Source organism: Agrilus planipennis, unplaced genomic scaffold (genome assembly GCF_000699045.2).
Source record: "Agrilus planipennis isolate EAB-ADULT unplaced genomic scaffold, Apla_2.0 scaffold346, whole genome shotgun sequence".
NCBI lineage: Eukaryota > Metazoa > Arthropoda > Insecta > Coleoptera > Buprestidae > Agrilus > Agrilus planipennis.
The window spans coordinates 102017-125996 of NW_020439031.1; the positions used below are offsets into that span (position 1 = coordinate 102017).

The 23980-nt window shown below is 32.4% G+C and overlaps 3 protein-coding genes across 7 annotated transcripts; 1 reads left to right on the plus strand and 2 right to left on the minus strand.

Moving 5' to 3' along the window:
• The first annotated feature begins 72 nt into the window (after window positions 1–72).
• Window positions 73–23528, plus strand: LOC108742686 (atrial natriuretic peptide-converting enzyme-like). 4 transcript variants are annotated; one of them, XR_003231511.1, is made up of 22 exons: window positions 73–659; window positions 784–1072; window positions 1965–2093; window positions 2890–2932; window positions 3508–3666; window positions 3721–3886; window positions 4554–5243; window positions 5357–5495; window positions 5553–5894; window positions 5972–6124; window positions 6180–6395; window positions 6462–6606; window positions 6681–6853; window positions 6908–7091; window positions 7162–7315; window positions 7380–7503; window positions 7575–7723; window positions 11660–11788; window positions 15714–15847; window positions 16035–16159; window positions 22447–22666; window positions 22772–23528. XR_003231511.1 is itself a non-coding variant. In XM_025976555.1 (18 exons), the coding sequence occupies exons 5-18, from the start codon at window positions 3611–3613 to the stop codon at window positions 8142–8144; spliced, it is 2868 nt and encodes a 955-aa protein (XP_025832340.1). In that variant the 5' UTR covers window positions 73–659; window positions 784–1072; window positions 1965–2093; window positions 2890–2932; window positions 3508–3610; the 3' UTR covers window positions 8145–11171. The 4 variants fall into 4 exon arrangements, 1 of the variants encoding a protein (XP_025832340.1); XR_003231512.1 differs by having other exon boundaries at window positions 22776–23528; XR_003231513.1 differs by lacking the exon at window positions 11660–11788.
• On the minus strand, window positions 11341–14232 carry LOC108742687 (leucine-rich repeat and immunoglobulin-like domain-containing nogo receptor-interacting protein 2). Its single transcript, XM_025976560.1, has 4 exons — window positions 13605–14232; window positions 13181–13372; window positions 12121–12676; window positions 11341–11677 (listed from the first exon to the last, which is right to left on the minus strand). The coding sequence occupies exons 2-4, from the start codon at window positions 13355–13357 to the stop codon at window positions 11424–11426; spliced, it is 987 nt and encodes a 328-aa protein (XP_025832345.1). The 5' UTR covers window positions 13358–13372; window positions 13605–14232; the 3' UTR covers window positions 11341–11423.
• Window positions 14490–15160, minus strand: LOC108742688 (cytochrome b-c1 complex subunit 10-like). Of its 2 annotated transcripts, XR_001938707.2 has the most exons (3): window positions 15146–15160; window positions 14835–15087; window positions 14490–14780 (listed from the first exon to the last, which is right to left on the minus strand). XR_001938707.2 is itself a non-coding variant. In XM_018477982.2 (2 exons), the coding sequence occupies exons 1-2, from the start codon at window positions 14885–14887 to the stop codon at window positions 14666–14668; spliced, it is 168 nt and encodes a 55-aa protein (XP_018333484.1). In that variant the 5' UTR covers window positions 14888–15033; the 3' UTR covers window positions 14490–14665. The 2 variants fall into 2 exon arrangements, 1 of the variants encoding a protein (XP_018333484.1); XM_018477982.2 differs by lacking the exon at window positions 15146–15160 and having other exon boundaries at window positions 14835–15033.
• Window positions 23529–23980: the final 452 nt, after the last annotated feature.

Consider the following 23980-nt stretch of genomic DNA (forward strand, 5'->3'; position numbering starts at 1 on the left):
GTAAATGTAATGTGATTTATTTTTATCGTTCGTTTAATAATCATCGATTATATTGAATGTGGTGTTAATTTTGTTTTTGATTAATGAAGCATGTAATTCCCGGAAAACTCATTAGAAATTTCCCATTTTAAATGGGAAAACAAATTACTTTAATTATTGGTACTGATTGCATGTGTCAAATTAAAAAAGGTTTATTTTTACAAATAAAAAACGGCTTTATTTTACGCAACATATAAAACCACACACATAATCATCTGAAGTAAATGTAATGTGATTTATTTTTATCGTTCGTTTAATAATCATCGATTATATTGAATGTGGTGGAAATTTATATGCAAATTGGTATAGGTAGTAACTAACGGTTGAATAATAATGCGGAAGGAATTTTTTTACACAATTTATAAATTTTAAAAATGCTTATTTTTTCCATGAAAAGTACAATTAACTTTCACTTAATTGTAGGAACGTATTGCTTTTTTTAGCACATTTTCTGTTAGCGCTTTTAAAAGTTTTTGCTGCAATATGGAAATATTTTATTATTTTTGCACAAAAGACCAATTAACTTTGAAGATAAATTGAAGATTTACTTCTAATATACTGCAAAGGACAAAGAAGTCATACACTGTAGAATAAATTTACCAGCCCTTACATACCAAGAGGTAAATATTATAGTTTTTTTTTTAAGTAATTACTAGTCAATTTATTTTGCATATATTTATTTTAATGCAGCTTTTTTACTTTTACATTTTTATTTATAATTTTTTTATTTTATTTGCATTGTAGGTAATTGTTTATTATAATCGGTTTTGAAAAGGGATGTTGGCATTATTACGGTCAATACGGAGGGATAACAAACATTCCCTTTGCACATGGTTATCCGACTCGTTGCTCAGCTGAATCGAACGGCAAGGTTGATCAGGGTGGTCTGGGATTGTACCGTTGTCCCGGACGAAAGCAACGGGCAACGGAGCTGGTGTAGAGTAGGTAACCACCACGACGCTGGACCCGTTGCCGATTGTGACGAATTAGCGCAGACTCTCCAAGGAAATCAGCGACGTCTTCCTAGGCTACGGTACGTACTCTCCACTGGTATACATATATCTACGTATGCTATATGTACATTTATGTATGCAACGTTAGTATACCATCTGTCACAAATACTTCATCTTAAATACTTTAAATATTTCTGTCTACTGTATCACAAGATAGAAAGATTATTTTACTACCATCATAAACTGAAAAACAATTATTCTATATATTTTTTAATTGCAACATATAGTTGTATACGAATTCTTTAAATTGAATTAGGTATAAGTACATCCAGGCAAAATATGAAGTTCACTGACAATAAGTCAACTGTTTTGGATGGATTAATTTACAAAATTAACCAGATACGTAAATAAATTAATGCTAATAGTATAATATTTTTTTAAATGAACTGAGTTAATTTAGATACATATTTTGATCAAATTCAAAATGCTTTAATTTTATTGTATCGCATAAAAAAGACGCAAGTGGATAGCCAAATAAATTAAAGTTGCACTTTAAACAAAATAGAAGTAATTTTATTGTCCTGTTTTTGCAAGTGGTTTCTTTGAGTAGGAATATATTAAAACTTTAATGGATAAATAACAAAAAGTTTGTTAAACATTTTGTTGTGTTTTTTTGTTATTAATGGAGTTACAATAAGTATAATTTTTGTTATATTATTTCAAAAGTGCTCAAATGGATTAAAGCAAGTAAACTAATGTTGCACCATCGAGGAAATAGAAGCAATTTTATTTTGAGTTTTATTTGATAAGTCTGCTTAGCCTGTATATATAAAACTATTTTGCTTTAATCTAGACTATATTTTGTTTAATTAAATTATGATTAGATGTATAAAATTAGGTAATCCTTTTAATGTGTGACTAATAGTATAGTTATACATTTGCCGTCACGATCTAACTGAAGGTACGTTCTAGGCACGCAAGCCCTGAATTTGGCCTGCCTCCCTTTTACGGATAACACCCTGTCGCTATCAAGTACCACGACGGTCAATGTCTTTAGTCCCGGTCGTTAGCTGAGCATGAACATTACTACTTCTTGCACAGGTGAGCCGATAGCACTTATACCTGTATGTTTTTGCTCACTTCAGCGCTTCTTGTAACAAATTTTCTGTTTCGCATGTAGAGAAATGTGTATATATGTATAAAATTATATATATGTATGTACGATATAGCAGGTCAGTGACCTGTTTGCTGCCCACACATTTTGCGGTTGTAGTAGTAAACAGTAGTAATAGTACACACATACAGTTGGCATGACAAATATAGCTACAAATAGTAAATATCTGCCGAAAAATGTTTTGTGGGAGTAACTGTATATTACCTACTATTACGCAAGAAAAAGAGTAGTACACCTAGAAATTATTCATTGCAATTATCTACCTGTAATTATTAGTTAAAATATTATGCTTCTCTTTAAGCATTATATGTTTTTATATGTTTTTTTAGAATAGCAATGAATTAATTCTTTTCCTAACAACACTTTCTTGCGAAAATGATTCTTTTTCTTGCCTATTTTTCAAATGAAATTTTTCTGGTCTTCGCTAGATAGGTTTTTGAAGTGCTGCGCTTTTGTTTTATTAAACATAAAATATATTTTTCTTAGTAATCGAATAAGCAATTATATTATTAATAAGAAGTATAACTTCTGTATGTGAAGTACCTAGAAAATTTTGAATTTTTGAAATCATACGTAATTATTACGTATAAATGTGTAATATAATTGTAAATTGCAAAAGTATGACCATAAATACGTTCACGTTCATAATTCTGTGAATAATTTACAATACTTGTGAAATGCCTATATATATGCACACGTAAATTAGTTTTCAATTTTTTATAGGGATTACGTTTTATCATGAGGCTGTGAAATCAATAGAAAAAAGGTAAATGATATAGCGTAACTACTTTATTATATTTTATATGTTATAAGTAGACAGTATTTGAAATTCAACTAGTCGTGTCAACCAAAATTTAAAGTTGCATTTATGCAGCTTGATACTAGGTAGTACATTGTACTAAAAAATGATGATTGAACATCAAATTTTTCTTTTCTTCTGAAAATAATAGACCTATTCACTGAAGCTTATAAATGGGTTTCGTGTACAGAACTTACTGAAAATCAATATTCGAACAATACAAAAGAAAATTAGTTTTAAAGTTTATCCTCTATCCCATAGACTTCATCTACTTACTGAAAATTAATACTTTTTTTGTGAATTGTAATTTTGCTTGTTACCTTAAAAATTGGATTAATTTAAGGATTTGACCACACTGTGGTAAAACAACTAATGTTATATAAAGTTTTAATATTTTCATTGGTTAAAACTGTGACATTCATTTCAAGATTAATTTTAAAATTATCTCTGTTTTCTCATATTTAGAGTTCACTTATAAACTTAATGATGAATAAAACTGTAACGCGTCCATAAATTCAATAAGAAAACATATATTTTTTCAGGTATACTTATCCATTTGACTTAATAACGTTATTTTATTAAAAGCGTTAATTCCTTAGCAAAATGGTTTATATATTAATCAATTAATTGGAATCAAGTGGTGATATGTTAGGCCATCAACAGCGACACAGTATCAGTTACTGCAATGAGACTCTACCAAGGTATCTTTATAAATTTATTATTTTATCATTTTAATTTCGCATTTTATTGCACAGTCGATGGGGTAGTTTGGCAAACGAGCACGCTTTTATAGATCTGCTGGATGGCGATCACGCACAAGTACAGCCCTTAACCCTTACCCTTGCACCTATCAATTCTAATATTTATGCTAGAAGACATTCTTCGCACAATTGTCAAAGCACAGTAGATAATGCCACACCGGTAAGATGTTCATCTGTTTTTCTTATGTGTACATAATTTTAAATAAAAAAAGTGAACTTGCACTTTTTTATAGCTTGCGTTATATTTTTTTGTCTATATTGTACATAAGAGCTCGAAATTAATTATTTAATATATGACTATGCACGACAAGTTAATTATTTTCTCGGTATATTTTTATTACCAAAGAAAGATGCATCACAACTGCCGTCATGTTATTAAGATAAAAACACAAATATAGTTATATAATTTTCCTGTTACTAAACCTATATTTGATTAGCTTGAGTGTCGATTTTCTATTTCACCTTTCTTATTATTTTTTGAAGCGCCGAATTATTTGCAAAAGGTAGGAGAGATTGATGGCTTTTCAATAAGGCATAATAATAAGAAAAGTAAGACACCAAAAAATACGGCGTTTCTTGAGATGGAATTGTCAAAAAAATGAATTTCATATCTGCCATAAATTTTTAGATATAGATTTACGATTTTAATTTAACTTTCATAAAAAAAGATCGTTGAAAGTGATAGGAATCAAGTTTTCTATTACTTCATTTTTCCTTGGCAATGCGGCCCTTGAATAGACGGTTGTAGTGATAGTCTTAAATATACGTATAATCGTTTAATAAAAAGTTTCGTAAAACAGTGACTTAATAAAAAATTATTGCCGTAGATACCCCCTCCAGTACCCTTACGTAAACCCCCCGTTCAGAATTCTAATGTTACATTGCCGACATCGTTTCAAGAGGTGACAAATATCGACAGGCGACCACCGCCTCTTCCTCCAACTCCAAAAAATAGAGCATTGCCAGAATCACTTCGACACCACGCAAAACCTCAACCTCCACCCAGAGGTGTTCGTTTTGTTTATTCCGACAAACAATATTCTCCAAAATCTGGCAAACAAACTAATACCTGTCCAAATGTATTTGATTTTACTGCAGCTAATTCAACATCTGTTCAAAAACTTACAAATAACATAAATTCTACCACTAATGCTGGCACAATTTATAGTAACGGAAATGCATGCGAGAAATATAATCGCATTACGTTCCAAAAAAACGTTCAACACAATCAGTCTTCTAATACGAAATCTTTAACACGCCAAGACATGAGTATCTCAAGCGACAGTTGTAGCCAGACGTCATCGCCTTCTTATACAATTAAAACCATGGGAACGCCTTTAATTCCTTTGAGAAACTCGGGAAAGCATCAGAACGGTGGGATTTTTAATAAATTACAAAAAGATGGGAAAGAAGCGAAAGAACGAAATAGTCCCTTAACAAAAAGTGCTTCAACTCCTGCCAGCTTACAAGCTATTGTTAAATTGCAACATGGATCTAACGCTTCTCTACATCACAAGGTAATATATTTTTGTTGTTTATACGGCGTGATCCTAAATATTTCAAAGCAATTTATTAACAATTAGGGAATTTAAAAAATAAATTCTTTTTTACATTAAAATTTCGCATTTAGATTATTAAAGACATGAGAAGACCGTCAAGTATATCTGTTAAAAGAGTGAAACTAAAATTCCAATTTGCCCAAATATTAATAAACGCAGTTGCTCTTTTGGCTATAGGCGGAGGAATGGCAGCTTACCTGAAAGGTAGCTGTAAGTAACTTTTACTTGTAGTTTGTGCAACCTGTCTTAAGATAATTCTTCTTTCAGCTCAACCACCTGCAGTTCAAATAATAAATAAGCCGATAAATTACACCACCAAACAATTTATAGTTTCTCCTTCAACAGTTCCCTCTAACCCAGCTCCTGGAATATGTCTCCCAGTGATAGTAGATTTTTGCCATCACCACAATGTCCCCTACAATTATACTGTATTTCCTAATTACCTAGGACACTTTAGTCAAAGGGACGCAGACCTTGAACTTGAAGCGTACGATGCGGTTGTAGATGTTAGATGTTACGAGCTAGCAGCTTTATTTCTCTGTTCTGTTTTTGTTCCTAAATGTGGAGAATCAGGTGTTATGATTCGTCCGTGTCGCAACCTGTGTGATGGTAAGATCTTTTAGCATTGAAGAAATAACTACGTGTTGATAATTTTCCCATTTTTAACTATTCTCTTATAACTGTAGAAACCAAAAGACGATGTGGCTTTTTCTTAGACGTTTTTGGATTAGCTTTACCAAATTATTTGGAATGTGGTCTTTTTCCTGACTCTTCAGATCCAGAAAAATGTGTAGGTCATAAAGAAGTAATGGAAGCCAAATTACGAGCACAAAAACCGAGTAAATAGTTTTTATGTTGTTGTTCACAACGTTCCTGGCACTGTATTTTTTCCAGTATGCCCATCAGGGTTCCAGTGTGATGTCAGAAGATGTATTCCAAAAGAATGGAGATGCGACGGGCACATAGATTGCAAGGACCAATCTGACGAATTAAATTGCCATAAATGTAGCCCTGGAATGATTCACTGTGGTAACGACCGATGTATGGCGCAAGAACAAATGTGCGATGGAAAAGTAGATTGTCCCATGGGACAAGATGAAAGGAATTGTCGTAAGACTATTTTTTTTTTTAATATTAACTGTAACTAATCGTAAGTGAAATATATGTTATTTTTAGTACGTCTGAGTGAAAGAAATGGAGACGAAGGTAAAGGACAATTAGAGATTTTTCGCCCAGAATTTCAAAAATGGGTCCCTGCTTGTATTACCCACTGGAATGAAACAAAGTCAGCTTTAAATATCTGTTCTTTATTAGGATACTCGTGAGTAAACAATCACTATCTGATTTTCATCAATAGCAACAAATACATTTAATTTTTCCATTTCGTTCTTCCAGGTCTGTTAACTCAAGTCGCCTTTTAAATGGGAGTAATCTAAATTCTGAACTCGTTCAAGAGAACACTGCATTGTGGTGGATGCATCAGAATAGGCGTTCCAAGAACTTGCTACGAGAATTTAGTTCTTGCAAAGGCAGTTATACAACAGTTGATCTAACTTGCACTAATTTTCGTAAGTTGCCATTTCATATTTACCACTTCCTATCGTCAGTTTTGTTTTTCTTAGGTTGTGGTAAAACTAGGAAATCGTATGCTGAAAAGTCATTAAGAATAATAGGCGGAGTTAAATCACGCCCTGGAGATTGGCCGTTCTTAGCTGCACTTTTGGGCGGACCTGAAGAAATTTTTTATTGCGCAGGAGTTCTTATAGCTGATCAGTGGGTTCTAACAGCTTCACATTGTGTCGGCAAGTAAGTAGTTTGATTTGGAACTCTCTAAAATTATGCAAATTACATTATCACATATATTCCATTAATTTAGTCATTCTGATGTAAACGGTTGGACAATTCAATTGGGTATCACTAGGAGGCATGCACATTCATATTATGGTCAAAAAATGAAAGTTCAACGTGTTGTTCCACATCCATTGTATAATGTTGGTACTGCTCACGATAACGATGTTGCTTTATTTCAGGTAGGATAGCAGTTATTCTTCTACAGACCTGTTTTGGTATTATTGAATGATATTTCTATTTTAGTTAGCATCAAGAGTTACATTTCACGAGCATCTATTGCCGGTGTGTCTTCCATCTTCTACTAAAGAACTTCGACCTGGAACTGTGTGTACAGTCATTGGCTGGGGAAAAAAGGAAGACAAAGGAAGTAAGTTGCTGTCACTGTCACTAATTGTGTTAAATGTATACGTTATAATTTATGAGTTGATATTTTTTAAGTGTCAGAATACGAGCCGGAGATCAATGAAGTAGAAGTTCCAGTTTTGAACCGTGAACTTTGCAACGCATGGCTTGAGAATCAAGACCTTAACGTCACCAATGGAATGATCTGCGCTGGTTATAAGGAAGGAGGAAAAGACGCTTGTCAGGTGAGTGAAAACGTTCACAATTGCCTCCTGTCAAAGCGTTACTGTGTTTGTTTCGTTTCGCTAAATAGCAAACTTGCTACTATATTTTCTGGTGTTAATTTTCTGGCGTATAAAACGTTTTCTGATGAATGAATGCTGCATGTAATTATTTTATTAATAGGATACAAAAGTAGGCTTTTAGGCTTTTTCGTTGTGAAATTGTAGTGACGTATTACTTAATAATAAGTAAAACTTTTATATTTAGGGGGATTCTGGTGGGCCCCTTTTATGTAAGGATGAAGAAGATCCTGACAAGTGGTTCGTAGGGGGTATAGTAAGTTGGGGTATAAAATGCGCACATCCTCATTTACCAGGTGTATATGCATATGTTCCCAAATACATACCGTGGATATTAAAACAAATAGCTCTTTATTCAAATTAGACTATCAAAATTGATATGCCGTTTCTAGTAGTCAATATGGTAGCAGGTTACTTCGTAAATGATGTCAAATATTTACAACTATATATATATATATATATATATATATCATAGACCAACAAACATGTAGAGCTTTAATACAACTAAATATTATTCATAAAAAGGAGTACAGGTACTATGAGAAAATAAATAAATAAGGAAAAACGGCTGCAGGAATACATATATAAAGGAATTATCGATAATGGGAACTTATGAATTTATATTATTCTTTTATCAGAATGATTGCTTTTACCTTACATATCACTATAATTAAATAATGCAGACTGATAAGTGAAAGTAAAGGCATCTTTGCTATTTACAAATTATTTTTATTCAGTAGAATCAAAAAGATAATAAGCCAAGATACGGTTAACGTTTTAATCGAATTTTAATTATAACTATCATATTTTTTATTAAACTTATAGTAGGTAAATATTATATATGTATACTTCAAACGAAATCTACTTTAACTGAAAATGAGGTTGTAGCAAAATACACAAACATTTTTAAAACTAAAGGCTGTTAGGTGTCTGCATTGTACGCTTAGAATAAAATAGTCGAACAATTTAATATTCGGCTAAACAGAAACATGTAACATATACATAACTAATAGTTCTATTTGATAACCGAATTCTGTGCTGTGAATTGGACAGAAACTTACGGCCCTTGCGGCTTGCTTATATTATAGAAAGTAACTATTTAGTAATCTTTACCATAAACAAAATTTTGCGAAATTAATAAATTATGCAGCTATGGTACAAAATGTGAAATGGTACAATGTTCTACCCTAATGCTTTAATCTGATGCATTTGTATGTGTAGCAAAGCAGACAATTTAGTTACGCACAAAGAATCTAGATTAATTTTATAGTGATATTTTCTAATAATAAATTCATCTAGTGTTCGAATGGACCGCCACCTACATGTGATCTGTTTATATAGCGTACTGTCATACATGTATGCGTATGTTATACGTTTAGGTAACGTATATATGTACGTCTCTAAAGTCAATTTTGATAATTCAAAAAAAAACAAAAATAAAAAAAAATCGACAAATGTGACAATAATTCGACTTTAGGGACTTTGAAACGCTTAAAATATATTTTATACCCTTAGAATATATATAAAATAAAAAAAACGATTTAGTGAAGAGACATATGCATAGTTTTCTATAGATTTATATACTTAACTAATGATTTTTACGATGAATGGTTTTCTGAATTTCTTATTGTTTAGATGAAATTGGCAAACGTTCGTTACTATATAAAGTGTGTGCTGCTCTGCTATGCTTATTTGCATAAATACTTTCCTAGCTATTTACTTATCCCAAATTTTTTCTACTTCATCGTTAGATAAAATTCTAAAAAATATAGTGAGCCTTATAAGTATAGCGCTATTTATAGTAGGAATCTTTTCATCTTTAAGAATGCTATATATATATTAAAATACTAAAAATTATAAAAATTAAAACCCGGAGAGAACTAAATAACTTAATTAAGGAAATGTTTTTTTATAAGAATGAAGTGTGTCGTTTAGGTAAAGGTTTCGAATTTTTGTAGATAATCCAATAGATTTAACGAATATATATGATATAGTAGAAAAATGTGAAACGATTCAAATTAGTTCTGTAATTTGTGGTGCTTTGATATACCCCATTTTCATAAACTCGCATTTCTAGTCGTAGTGTTTTGTTGCTTTTTCGCTAGTTTAACATCATACTGAAACATACATTATTTTCTTTTCATTTTATTTAAAAAAAAAAACTCCAAATTGCGTACCTAATTCGTCCAAAAAATGCTCCACTATTAATTTTGAACGTTAGTAGATAAATAACGCTTACCGTTTTCATTCGCATTTGTATATTTAACGTAGTTATATTGCTACAACTCATCACTGCCATGTTTAAAAAAAGAAATCTCATAAATGTACATGTACATATATACTCATTTCACTACTACCAGTGAGAATCTTTTTCTCTTAACTCACATCAGTTACTCATTAAAAATTTCAAATTCATACTTTATCAATGATTGACGGCTGTTATAAGAGGCCTAATACATATAAATCTACAGACGTAGGAATTTCTTTTTGCTTATTATAAGGCTGCAACGATAAATATGAAATAAACAGTAACAACATTAACTATAATATTTATGGTAACCTTTTATCAATGCAACTACGCATTTTTACATCAAATGTACTTTCTCACCATCGTATTAAAAGTGTCTTAAAAATGCGATCAAATTTTCTTATAGATTTAACTCATCTTCATTGTAAGTGTATATACATATGACTGTGTTTGAATACTTTTTATAGACTCACGCGCTGATTATAATAGTGTTACTAAGATTGTCAGAATTTCGATATTTTCGAAACATTCATGTGAAGTTTGCCAATTAAATCTAAAGCTATAAGTAAAACGAAATTGCGAATTGTGGGCAATCACTAAGAATATCATATATAGTTAAAAAAGCATACATACATACATACATACATACATACATAACTACATAATAAAACATATATATATATGATAGAAGTAGCAGTATATGTTATTATGTTAAAACATTTTTAAATGAGATACATTAAAACCGTGATCCCTTATTAACTCATGACAATACATATATAATGACAATAGCAGAAAAATATCGAAGTAAATTTAAATAAATACTTGTTTGATGTGAAACTTACAGTTGTAACCGACTCTGTTATGTACTTTTTTAGATACTTAGAATGATGAGTATTGAGTGTTATATTATATCATTTATCGAGCTTAATTATTTTTGAGCTAGTCTTATTAATTTATCTAAGCTTTAGCCATTGTTATATGTTAAAAGGAAAAGGATTGACGTTACAAGCTACCTTCAATCTTAAATGATAGGACTGTGAACCTTCTGTTCGGAATGCATAGGTGCACCATGCTTCCAAACTGCTGAATTGTGACGTACATATGTTGAAATTTTGTAGTCAATATATTATACTGTTATGCTGATCTACATTTTTAATCCTCCTGTCCATTGTTTGTACCAGAATTTAAATTATTGCGCTCTTTTAATATTTAACACCGTAGTGTTGATTAAGTGTATGCAACTTAATATACACCAATGTGTGCTTGGTTGTATATAACGAATTTCAATGTTCCCCAATTATAGCAAAATAAAAACGTTATAAAAACATTTTATTATAATTTTAATACAAAATATAGTACATATATAAATATAATACTCAAATAACAAGCATGCGATTAATCTGTAAACGTTTCATTTTCAACGTCACTTTTACTCGGTAGTATATTACCATATTTCTTTTCTCTCCTAAGTAATTTCCGTTTTCTTCTTCTGAATAATATGAATAGAATAATTAACAGTGCAACTAAAAACACTGCGACTGCTGGTGCAACGTACGTTATTAATTTTTTTTCTAATACAATTTTCTCGAAACGGATCTTGCATTCTTCATAATCCAAAATTTCTCTTTCAGAAAAGTTATAAGTACAGGCTGGAAAATAGAATAATTATCAATCAACGCAGCCAATAGTTAAAGGTCTTAAAGAATAACTTTAGGAAGTTGCAGATTCCCTCTTACTAGCTGTCGGAATAAGCGCTCAGGGTATGTTTTTAAATGCTACATTATTATTTAAATTTGAGGAGAAGCCGAAGTTTAATTAAATTTAATGGTAATAGTAGTATTCTAGTAGTGCTACAAGAATTCTTAATTTAACGCTACTTTGAAATAAACAAATCAATTAATTGTACTGCAATAATAAGAATAGTTATACAATTTTTAATTGGTACATATTTTTGTTAATTTTCTGTCTTTAATATTGTAACCCCTACTTTTGCTTTTCTTCCACTTCTTCTTAACGAAAAATCTGAAGCGCGAAAAGGTACTTATACCTACTTTATGTACCATAATTATTTTAATAAGAAATTACCACTTACCATCTTCAGCTACTGGGCAATTTAAAGGAGTAAATTGTATTCCTTTTAATTGCATCCACTTAGTAAGTTCCCAACAGTCGCATACATCTTCATATTCGGCAGAGAAATGGTTATTTATTAATATCTTTAAATTACATAGTCCTGCGATGTTTCTAAGAGAGAACTTTCTAACATTATTTCCAGATATATTGTAAGTAACTAATGTTGGTAGAATTCCAAATTCTGGGAGCTCTTGAAATTTGTTATAACTAATGTCTATGTGTTCTAAAGGACTTGTTATTGATTTGGTCATATTCACAACTTCGGCTATGTTAATATTTCCATTTTGACTTAGGTAGAGTTTTTTTAGTGAAGGCAAATGAAAGATGACTAGAGGAACTGTATCTAGCACGTTTAACGTTAAATCGAGGCTTATTAAACTTGTTAGGCTGGACAGTGCAGATTCATCAATATTTGATATCATATTATCTGACAGGTATAATATTTTCACGTTGCTGTATCGGCTTAAGTCACCATCCTTTATTGTGCGAATTCGATTGTAGGATAATTCCAAAACCTTAACAAAAAATTAAGTACAATATGAAATATAAAAGTACTATAATTTTAAATCTAAATCTTATATGGTCACTAATCAAAACATAAATTTCTAGTAGTAAAACATGCAGCAAAATAAGAATGTGTTATACATGTACCGCCCCTTTAATGTACATTTTTAGCCCCAAATTCGCTATTTGTCTGTTCGATTATTAAAGGATGAATTTTATCTTATTTTTAAGTAGCATTAAATTTTTGATATTAGTTTGAAACGGTTAATATTGTAGTACAACACTGAGTTTATATATAACGTAATCTTTTCGTTAGTTCTGTAAAGTAATAATAAGTACACAATATGTAAATAGTACAAAGACGAAATTTGGGCTAGGCAATGGTTCTATATAATTTTAGAAACACAAACAAGTGATAAAGTGAGCGGTACTAGTATGCTTTGTTTCGATAAATTAAAAGCTCATTAATAAGAATTTAGTAAAGTTGCTTATTAGTTAAACGATTGTTTAATTACCTCTACTTTTGTACGAAGACATTGTGGAATTTCCCTTATGTCTTTATGATAACAATCGGCTGCTAACATACGATGAACTGTCTTATAATCGCATTGCGTACACAATTCGCCGTAAACTTTTGAGTAGAAAAATACGCTCAATAGCATATAAAATAATAGCTCGACTTTGGATAACATTTGCCTTCTGTTTATCTAAAAAAATTGGTTTATTTCGTGTTTTTAATTGTTTCAAATCAGTTATCTGCCACATATTTATTTATTTTTTTACTTATTTCAATAAAAAAATTCGTAAAGTATCAACAATTTAACTTTTAATCCAAAATAATGATTTAAATTTATTTGGAATTACGTAATTTATGTTTGGCAAGATAATATATCAGTAATTAGTGATTTCATAAAAAACACAAAAGTTCTGTAAACTTACCTTAAATCATTATTAAGAAAATAATCATATCACTAGAAATATTGTCCACATTTGATTAATAAAAAAAAAAAAAACATTTCACAACATATCTTCTAGACGCACTACTTAGAACTTAATAAACGTTAAATCGTACGTTAGTTTGCTTATTAAACGTTTTTAAGTATCTTAACTATCTAAATTGCCGAATCGACATAAAACGCGGTGCACACTCACATGTACTCAACTTACTTGCACAGCATTTTCTTAAAACATTGACGAACGTAATTTAAACTTTAAAATCAAAAATTAGCACTATCTATTCGGTGGTTTGTTGAATCGTTGCATAGTCGAAGTTAACTTCAATTGAAAGATTAAATGAGCTAACAATCCAATTAATGCTGGGGTTGGGCTTTAACCATTGTCATGATTTAATTCCCTTTCAGCCTTTCCTTTATATTAATTTATTGTAGCACTTTCGCACGGTTTGTTGTTTAGATATTTTAAAAACGGCCGTATGTTTTTACTTGGTTGATTATAAATTGTAAATAACTTAAAATTTCAATGTTTCTCATAAACTTAATCATTAAGTAAAGATTGTCTTTGTAATTATAGCGGAGGCAAAGGTTATTTTGATAAAATGAAAGAAAACAGATTATAAAATTTCACGTCTTATCTTTAAAGAAGTAATGACAAGATATATTATTCATGTACTTCACATAGCTTTCATATTTTAAAAAGTAAACAGAAAACTTAAATAGTTTTTAGGCCACCTATTTTTAGTATTGTGTTGTATTAAAAAATTAATAGTGGTTTTATCATNTATTTTTTCCCTGTATATTACTTAAAAGACTTGAATGTCTTTTATACTGTAAAAGAAATATTGAAAAATACTACTACAAAACCAGATAATGAAGAAATTTGTTTGTGTGTTTATTTACTGATAATAAGATAGTTGTTCGTAACATTTTAACTCATATAACAAAATACTGATTGTATGCTACATATTGTTTTTTCAATATAATTACAAGGTTCATTTTTCTAACAATGAAAGAACATACTAAACTGCTATTGATATTATTAAATTATTCTTCAAATTTGGTATTGTAAAAGGGAACATATTGAAGTACTACTTTCCAATCAGTAAAGTAAACTACCCCTAAACTAGCTGCAGTACCATAGGTAATTACGGGAGCTACCCTGTAAGAAAAATTACGTAAGTAAAGTACTATCACAAGAAAGGATTGAGTTTACCACTTTGTAGCAAGTTCAATATGTTTTTTTCCTAATCCACGGAGAAGTGACATGATTATAGTTGAAGTTTTCTTACTTAAAATGAGTGCCAATCACACTATTCCTCCTGTAGGCACGTTCCCCGCAGTTTTCTGTGTTTTGCGATTTTACTTCAACCTCTTCAAACGTTAACCTCACATCCACAGATTTAAACATCCTTAATCTATGATAAATATCCTATGAAAATGTAGTCCATAGATGTAGAAATTCATTCCTTTGATTAAATTATTATTCTGTTAATCAGTTTCGAATAATTATGTATTCCTCTTAACTGCATTTTTTCCAACGTAATGGGGAAGTCATTTATTTTATTATGCAGTTCAGAGATATCAGACACATTCTTCCATACATTTTGTTCATAACATTGCATAATATTAGTGGATAAGAGATATATTATACTCATCTATAAACTACAATTTCGTATCTATGATAATATTAAAAATCATAGATTAATTTAAAATACAAAATGGTGAATGGATAAACAAATTTGGTTATTAGTATTTACTTTCTTCAAGTGTGTAGTTATTTAAAACATTGGTAAGGATAGCAAAAAAATTTAATCAAAATATAGTAGCATAAAACTTAACTTAATTAGTAAAGCAATTTTTATATTACAAGAAACGGTTTCTTTCTGTAAATAATTTATAATCATTTGTTATCTATATTCACCAAAAAGGAGGTTCAACTTCTTTTTCGATTTTTTGAATTTTAATGAATTTGTACTTGTTATAAACAACTTCCCAACTCTCATTCATTATTATCATTTTGCATGCATTTTAATAATATTTCGTTTTCTTTTTCCATTATCATAGTTAAAGTGATGTTCCTTTATATTCACAGATTGGCCAATGAATGGCAGCAGTTATTTATTGTGCTATTCAAACAATAAATCATCTATGTACGTGCCTTTTATACTGTACATCATTTGCTGTTCTGGTTTTTGACTTGGAAATACTTTGGCAATTATAATGAAGGTAAGATTTCGTATTTTAAATGTTTCAAAGAAATTGTTTAGCAGGTCAAAAACTTGCATTATTGTCTCTATAATGTTCATGTATTTTTCATCATATGGATACGTTGATTTTTTTATACATTTCAATCGCTACTTACACACATTTTTTCTTAATTCTTTCTTAAAAAATTAATTCTTAATTGTTTTAGTACTTGAAACTATTCACTTATGGAGTTTTCTTCCTGTGTTTTGGGTTATTGACTGCGGAAGTGAAGACTGCTTTGTTCTTATACGAGAATTGTTCTTTCCAAATCATCAATACTACATTGAAAAGGTAAGATTTATTTTTTACACTCAATTTAAAAATGTCTTAACTTTTGAATAAATTATTCTCTCCCTTATTAAGCAATGTGAAGGTACCAAAATGTATTACAGCTGGTGTGGGGCATTATCGCAAAAGATTTTATACTTATGGATTATTGAGGTGCACTTTTATTCCCTAATTTAAAAATGTTTTTATTTCTTCATAAAGTAATTTCTCCTTTATTAAACGAAGTGAAAGTAGGTGTTTCATACGATTCGGAGAATCAGGATCGGCGGCTAGAATATCGCATGAAACGTCCTAGCAATCCTAATTAAAGGGTTGTAGGTTTTTGTTGGGGATTGAAAACACTGTTAATGTAGTAAAGTCTATTTACAATATATACAATGCCTTCAATCGGCGTACACTATGTGAAACAAGAACGGTGAATAAACGGTGAAATGAAACGGTGAATGAACGGTGAATAAAACGGTGAAATGAATCGTAACGTGCCACTTGGCAGCAACCTTCGTACTCTCCTTCTTGCTACTGATGGCACGCTACTTAAGGGTGAAAAGGTGGTGAGATAGAGAAAGACAGCACAAGTATTAGTAACCGGCAAGAGAAGGATAGGCGAATAGTGGTCGAAAGTACAGAAAAGTCATAAATAAAGGAGAAAACAAGGACAGATAGATAAGATGTAGAGAGAGACGATGAAATAGAAAGCGAGGTACTTGACAATTTACAACATACTCCCCCCGTTGAGAGGGTGAGTTACCCGATCAACATAAATGAAAATTAAACTTATAGTTAAAAGTAACTAAAATTAAATTGAAACAATTATTAATACAATATATAACTAAAGGAATTAACTTCGAGTCACTATTATTAAAATATTCAATCCTTATTACTATCACTTTGATTAATACTATCAATTGGTAACGGTGCTAATTGTTTTACACAACGTTTCACAGTCCCTTTCGCGGTTTTCACTGTCACTACGCGAATTACACCATCGACACCAGGATGGACATTCACTACGCGTCCCAGGGGCCAATGTAGAGGAGGCATGTTGTCTTCTCGTAGGAGAACAATGCTGTTTTCAACGATTGGATGTTGACCGCTGGTCCATTTACAACGATTAGAAAGTTCGTTGAGGTATTCGTTTTTCCAACGGTTCCAGAAATGTTGTTTTAATTTCTGAAGGAACTGCCAAACGGATAAACGGTTGGAGGGTACTTCTGAATAGTCTCGTTCGCGTAGGCTCGTTAACGAATCACCGGTAAGGAAATGGCTGGGTGTTAGAACTAGTAAGTCCTGAGGATCAGAGGATATGGGGGCTAAAGGGCGTGAATTCAGTATAGCTTCGATCTCGATAATCAGCGTATTGAATTGTTCTAGGTGAAGTAGGATGTTATGACCGACCACTCTTTTCAAATGATGTTTAAATGCCTTAACCCTTATAAGTTTATTAAATGATGAGAAGCGGGTAAAAATCGACCATAAATAATTATCGGCAGGATCATTTGGTTTTGTTAGAAAACATGATACCTTGCGTAACTCTGTAATAGGTGTTATTTCATTTATGGACCAATTATAGTTTGTATTTAACCATTCTGGACCATGTTGCCAAAGGGAAGGACGCACGAACTCCGCAGGTAGCAAGCCCCTTGAAGCAAGATCAGCCGGGTTGTCGTGTATCCGTACGTGGTACCAATCATTTATATTGGTATTTGCCTGGATATTTGAACATCTGTTTGAAACAAAAGGTAAAAGTCTTTTTGATGGAGTTCGAAGCCAATGTAAGACGATCATCGAATCCGTCCAAAAATATACACTATCCAACTTACAAGGAATGGCGTCCTTTACGATGTTATATAATTTAGTAAGCAATGCAGCCCCGCATAATTCCAGCTTCGGAATTGTCAGCCTTTTAAGTGGCGCAACCTTTGACTTAGCGCATAATAACTCGGTGTACACCTTATTGTCCCAATCGACAGACCTTAAGTACATACAAGCCCCATATGCGTTTTCACTAGCGTCGCAAAAACCATGTAGTTGAATTGACCGGGCGTTGCTAATGACAGTTTTCCTTTTAAAGGAAAGGTTATTGAGCGCAGGAAGTTGATTATAATATTGGACCCATTTACAGTGAAGATCCATCGGTAACGTTTCATCCCAATCTAGCTTAAGTGACCATAGCCTCTGTATTAGAATTTTCGCTACTATAATCACTGGTGATAAAAGACCAAGTGGGTCAAAAATGCTGGCTGTTTGAGATAGTATTTGGCGCTTGGTAACACGGTCACTCAAATTACATGCTCGTACTTTATATATAATACTATCAGATGTTGAATCCCACGAAACGCCTAATGTTTTAATTGTAGACGATTGCCCAATTTGAAGATGGGGGTTAATACTTTCTTTAGGCAGATCCTTTAGTAAATTAGGATCATTAGAAGCCCATTGTCTTATTTTCAATTGACCTCGTTCTAACAGATTGATAAGCTCATCTCTTATAGTGACTGCCTCTTCTACTGTATCTGCTCCGGTTATTGCGTCATCCACATACATATCTTCCTTGACGATTCTGGAAGCTATAGGAAAATCAGCTGCTTCATCATCAGCTAACTGATGTAAACAAGCAATAGCGAGAAACGGTGCGGGCCCAACTCCAAAAGTAACAGTGTTCAATTCATATGTTTGAATTTTATTGTCGTCATTTCTCCACAAAATTCGTTGGTAGCGTCTGTCTTCGGGGCGAACTAAAAATTGTCTATACATTTTTTCAATGTCACCTGTAATAACGATTTGATGTATTCGAAATCGCAGCAACAAAGAGAAAAGATCACTCTGTATAGTAGGTCCCACCATCAGGGTATCATTTAATGATATGCCTGTGGTGGACTTGGCTGAGCCATCAAAGACAACACGGACCTTTGTAGTTAAGCTACCTTCTTTCATTACTGCGTGGTGAGGAAAGTAATAACTTGAATCTTTTGTTTGTTCATCAGTGACCTTTGACATATGACCTAGAGTTAAGTATTCTTTAAGAACGGCGTGATATTGATCCCTTAATTCAGCATCCCTTGTTAATTTTCTCTCTAGATTATACAATCGTTTTAATGCAATTGCATATGATTCACCTAGATCTGCTTTTCTTTCATTGAACGGCAAGGCGACTACATAACGGCCATCCTGATTACGGGTGACGTGTTGTTGAAAATGTTGAATACATGTTTGTTCTTCAGAGGTGAATGTTTTACCTGGTGATCCTTCTTCAACTTCCCAGAATTTCGCTAAGTCGAAATATATTTCGTTTGTCATATGACATGTACGAGTTGGTGATACTTTTACTGACGGCGCGCTCCCCCCGATGACCCATCCAAGTCGTGTTTTTTGTAAATACAATTCGATTCCCTTATCTGATTGTATTTGCATCTGTCCTACACAAAACAATGACAAGGCGACCCCGGCTCCAAGTAATAAATCTATTTCTGCAGGTTCATGGAAGTTAGGATCGGCTAATTTCAAATTATGAGGAATCTTAATATTTTCTCTATGTATAGGTTGGTCAGGTATACGCTGAGATATAGAAGGAACTACCAAAAATGTAAGTGATCGTTCGTATCTATTGTCCCTTGATTTTATGACTGCGTTGACGGTACCCCGTGCGACAGTTGTTAATGTGTTTAAGGCACCGATGGAAACATTACATTTTTCTATCTTGAGTCCTAAGGCATTTGCTAAATCTTCAGTCATAAAGTTCGATGTGGCACAAGTGTCAATAAGGGTGCGAGCTTGAATTGATTTGTCTCGGCAATTGAAAACTTGGACGACAGCAGTAACCATTAAATCACTCGTTGCTGAATTGACTACAAGTGCAACAGACCTGTCAGGTTTATGAGGGGCATCTTCCGCCCTTTGTGAAGTGGGCAATGATGTATTTTCCTTTAGAGTCGGCGATGGAGACGAAGTGGGTGTATTTCCATTAATTTTGGACCGTTGACCTTTTTCTGCATGTCGGTGTAAGAGAGTGTGATGACGTCCTTGGCATTTATTGCAGCCCTTTCTGGAACCACAGAGAGAATATCCGTGCCCATAAGACAGACAATTGTAACAAAGTTTTGCCTTGGTCACGGCATTTCCTCTTTCTTCTGCAGATAATTTATGAAATGGTTCACACTGGTAAATGGTATGAGAATCTGAACAAATGGGACATGTGCGCTTGTTTGTAAAGAAAGAATGGGTTCGGGTGTTGGGATTATGTTGTTTCCTGAACTTGTCTACTTCAATTTTTGGAGAACTGGTTTCCTTTGTTGATGAAAACGTCGAGCATTTGGATCTTTTTTCTAAGAATTTCAATAAGGTTTTATAGCTGGGTACTTCATTATTGTCTAAAGTCATTTCCCAATGCCATGCTGTTGCTGGATTAATTTTAGATAAAATTAAATCTGTGACTGGAATATCCCACGTTGCAACGGGAGCCTTTAGATTTTCTAATGATCTCATATGTTGATTAAATATGTCAACCAGATTACCCAAAGCTACCGGTGTATCCTTTTGTAATCGAGGATATTCACGAAGAATTGCCCAATGTCGCATCATGTTCTGACGGGTGCAATCGTACTTTTCCTTTAAGATTGACAATGCAGTTTGGTAATTGTCGTTGGTAGTCTGTAATGACTCAATTGCAGCATATGCCTTACCTTTCACAGACATGCGTAAATATTGCAGTTTACGAGCGGGTTCCAAATCGGTTTTATCGATTAATGATTGGAACAAATCGAAATATGAATTCCAATTCTCAGGATTACCATCAAATGAAGGTAGATTAATTTGAGGTAAATTGGCAACTAGGGGTGGTTGGCGATTTAACGGTGGTACAATTTGAATTTCACTGGAACTTGACGTTGACGGTGTCGGAGAGCGTGATTCACGAAGATATTTTCGGGCTCTTCCAAGAGCGGTGTTGTATTTTATAATAATCGGTTCCCGGTGGCTGATTTCTGTCTCATCGATATCTTCTAATTGCTCTTGAATTTCTTCAAATTTCTTGTAGGCCTTTTCCATTGATTCCAGGGTGGCTTGTAAATAATCAGCATCACGATGGTTAGGGTTGGAATCCCATTCGTCGAGTGTTTTTGATAAAATCGTAATAGTGCTGAGCACATATCCTCGTCTGCGGTGTAGTCTTTGTAATTCGTCGGTCATTTTGAGTGGCGATTAGGTTAAGTAGAAAGGATAACAAAAGGAATGGTGATTTGTAACAAATTAACGAACCTACCTTGACTGGTTGATGACGGTTCCGACGGTGAATTTCGCAGCGGTGACTCTCACGGTGATGACCTCTCGGTGATGACTCTTTCAGCGATGATTTTCGCAAAGATTGTAGTGAAACGATGTAATGATAATCCAGTACTGATGTTAGGAGCACTTCCACGTGCACTAATTAACTGAACTGTTTACACTTTTATATGTCACTAATTTATTAAGATNTATTCCCTAATTTAAAAATGTTTTTATTTCTTCATAAAGTAATTTCTCCTTTATTAAACGAAGTGAAAGTAGGTGTTTCATACGATTCGGAGAATCAGGATCGGCGGCTAGAATATCGCATGAAACGTCCTAGCAATCCTAATTAAAGGGTTGTAGGTTTTTGTTGGGGATTGAAAACACTGTTAATGTAGTAAAGTCTATTTACAATATATACAATGCCTTCAATCGGCGTACACTATGTGAAACAAGAACGGTGAATAAACGGTGAAATGAAACGGTGAATGAACGGTGAATAAAACGGTGAAATGAATCGTAACGTGCCACTTGGCAGCAACCTTCGTACTCTCCTTCTTGCTACTGATGGCACGCTACTTAAGGGTGAAAAGGTGGTGAGATAGAGAAAGACAGCACAAGTATTAGTAACCGGCAAGAGAAGGATAGGCGAATAGTGGTCGAAAGTACAGAAAAGTCATAAATAAAGGAGAAAACAAGGACAGATAGATAAGATGTAGAGAGAGACGATGAAATAGAAAGCGAGGTACTTGACAATTTACAACAGTAGGTGACTGCGCTGACGAAGAATACTTTGCAGTACAGTGGATTGCCTATAAGAAGGACCAGCAATCGTTTATTTTAAATCTTTTGAAAACTGTAACAGAAACTATAGGTATATTTTGACTACGTCGAGATGAACAGTGAACAAATTAATAACACTACATCACCACTTTGTTTTATTGTTTTACTTGTTTGTATTTGCGCTTTAATTTTGTGTTTTTCAATTTAATTAACACAAGTTAATTTAGTTTTGTTGCCCATTTCAGTTGATCGATCAATCCAGCTGAAATAAATTGATCTTCCTTTGGTGTAACTTCTTCATCTTGCAACATTATGCAGTTGGTTTTCCACCAATGAGCGAAAAAACTACAAAGTTTTCTTGGATTCCACCAAGGTAATAATTTGTCTGCAATAGTATCGTGCCCGGATTTGGATTGTCCGTCATACTTGTAGACATTAGAACGCTACTTTCTGGAGTTAATTTAGGTGAGAATACATGACATAATTAATATTAATTGCCAGTTATTTATCTGTTACCATCCTATCTTATACACTTTTTCTCGAATATACTGTAGCGTTACTTCCTTTCAGACAGGATACAGTGGGTTATCTGGAATAGGAGCAATAGGCGACTGCCGAGCTTGCCTTGGCGAAATCTGTCCGACCTTCTCTTCGAAATCCATTAGACTTTGTCGTTCTGCTAATTTCTCCATTCGCTTCAAGATACTCTAGGAAGACTGAAGACGTATTTTATTACTTTTTATTGTATTTTCTTTTAAATTTCATTTGTTTTCTTGTTCTTCCCTTACAGGTACTTTGTACCTTAATTTATAAACTGTACATTAATATAACAGTACTTAGACTGTTAGTTAAAACCCTTCTACATTTATATTTTGGCATCATTGTTAAAACCAAATTAAATATTTATTAACGCTTTCATAGTTATTATTCATTTTGGTGGATAAGGTGGCCATAGGGGGAGATAATGACCACATTTATATCCCAAATATAATAAATATTGATGAGTGTAAATAATATGCTGAATTTTTTGTATTTTCTTGTCTTTCTCTTTCAACTGTTTTGTATTTCACTTTATTATTTCTACGATTATTATTAACAAACAGTAGAGTATTTCTTCACTTTAGTATATTGTCCTACATGTAATTTTGAATTAACTCAATTGTAATTTAGTGTGATAGGTACAACCCTTCTAAATTGCTTTTTACTGTATTTTCTTTGAAATTCAAATTGTCTTCTTTTTCTTACAGGTATTTTGTTTTTCACTTTGTAAACTGTTGAATTAACTCAATTGTAATTAGGTGTAATAGATAAAACCTTTCTAAATTGCTTTTTGACGTAATTTTTAAAAAGAAGTTACATATTTATTATCACTTTCATAACTAGTATTTATTTGGGCGGATAGGGTGGCTATAAAGGGAGATGTGGAGGCCACAGAAGATTAAGGAGGCATTTTTGTCCCAAATTTACTGTCTAAATGTTAATTCAAAAATTTCCAATTGTTAATAATTATAAATCATTTAAAATGTTCAGAAATTGTTAATGTACTTTATTCATTTATTGAAAATGTAGTTTGTGTTTATCAATAAAATTAGTACTTAGTTACCTATTGATGTATAAAAAAAGTTTGTACTTAACTGCCTATTGATGTGCATTGCTTTTATTGTAAATACTATTAATTGGCGACAAAGAGTTTATCCTTAAATAAATTCTATTTCATGTAAAGTGCAAGTGATATGTAATTGAAATACGAAATAAATTTTATTAATATAAACAGCGTTT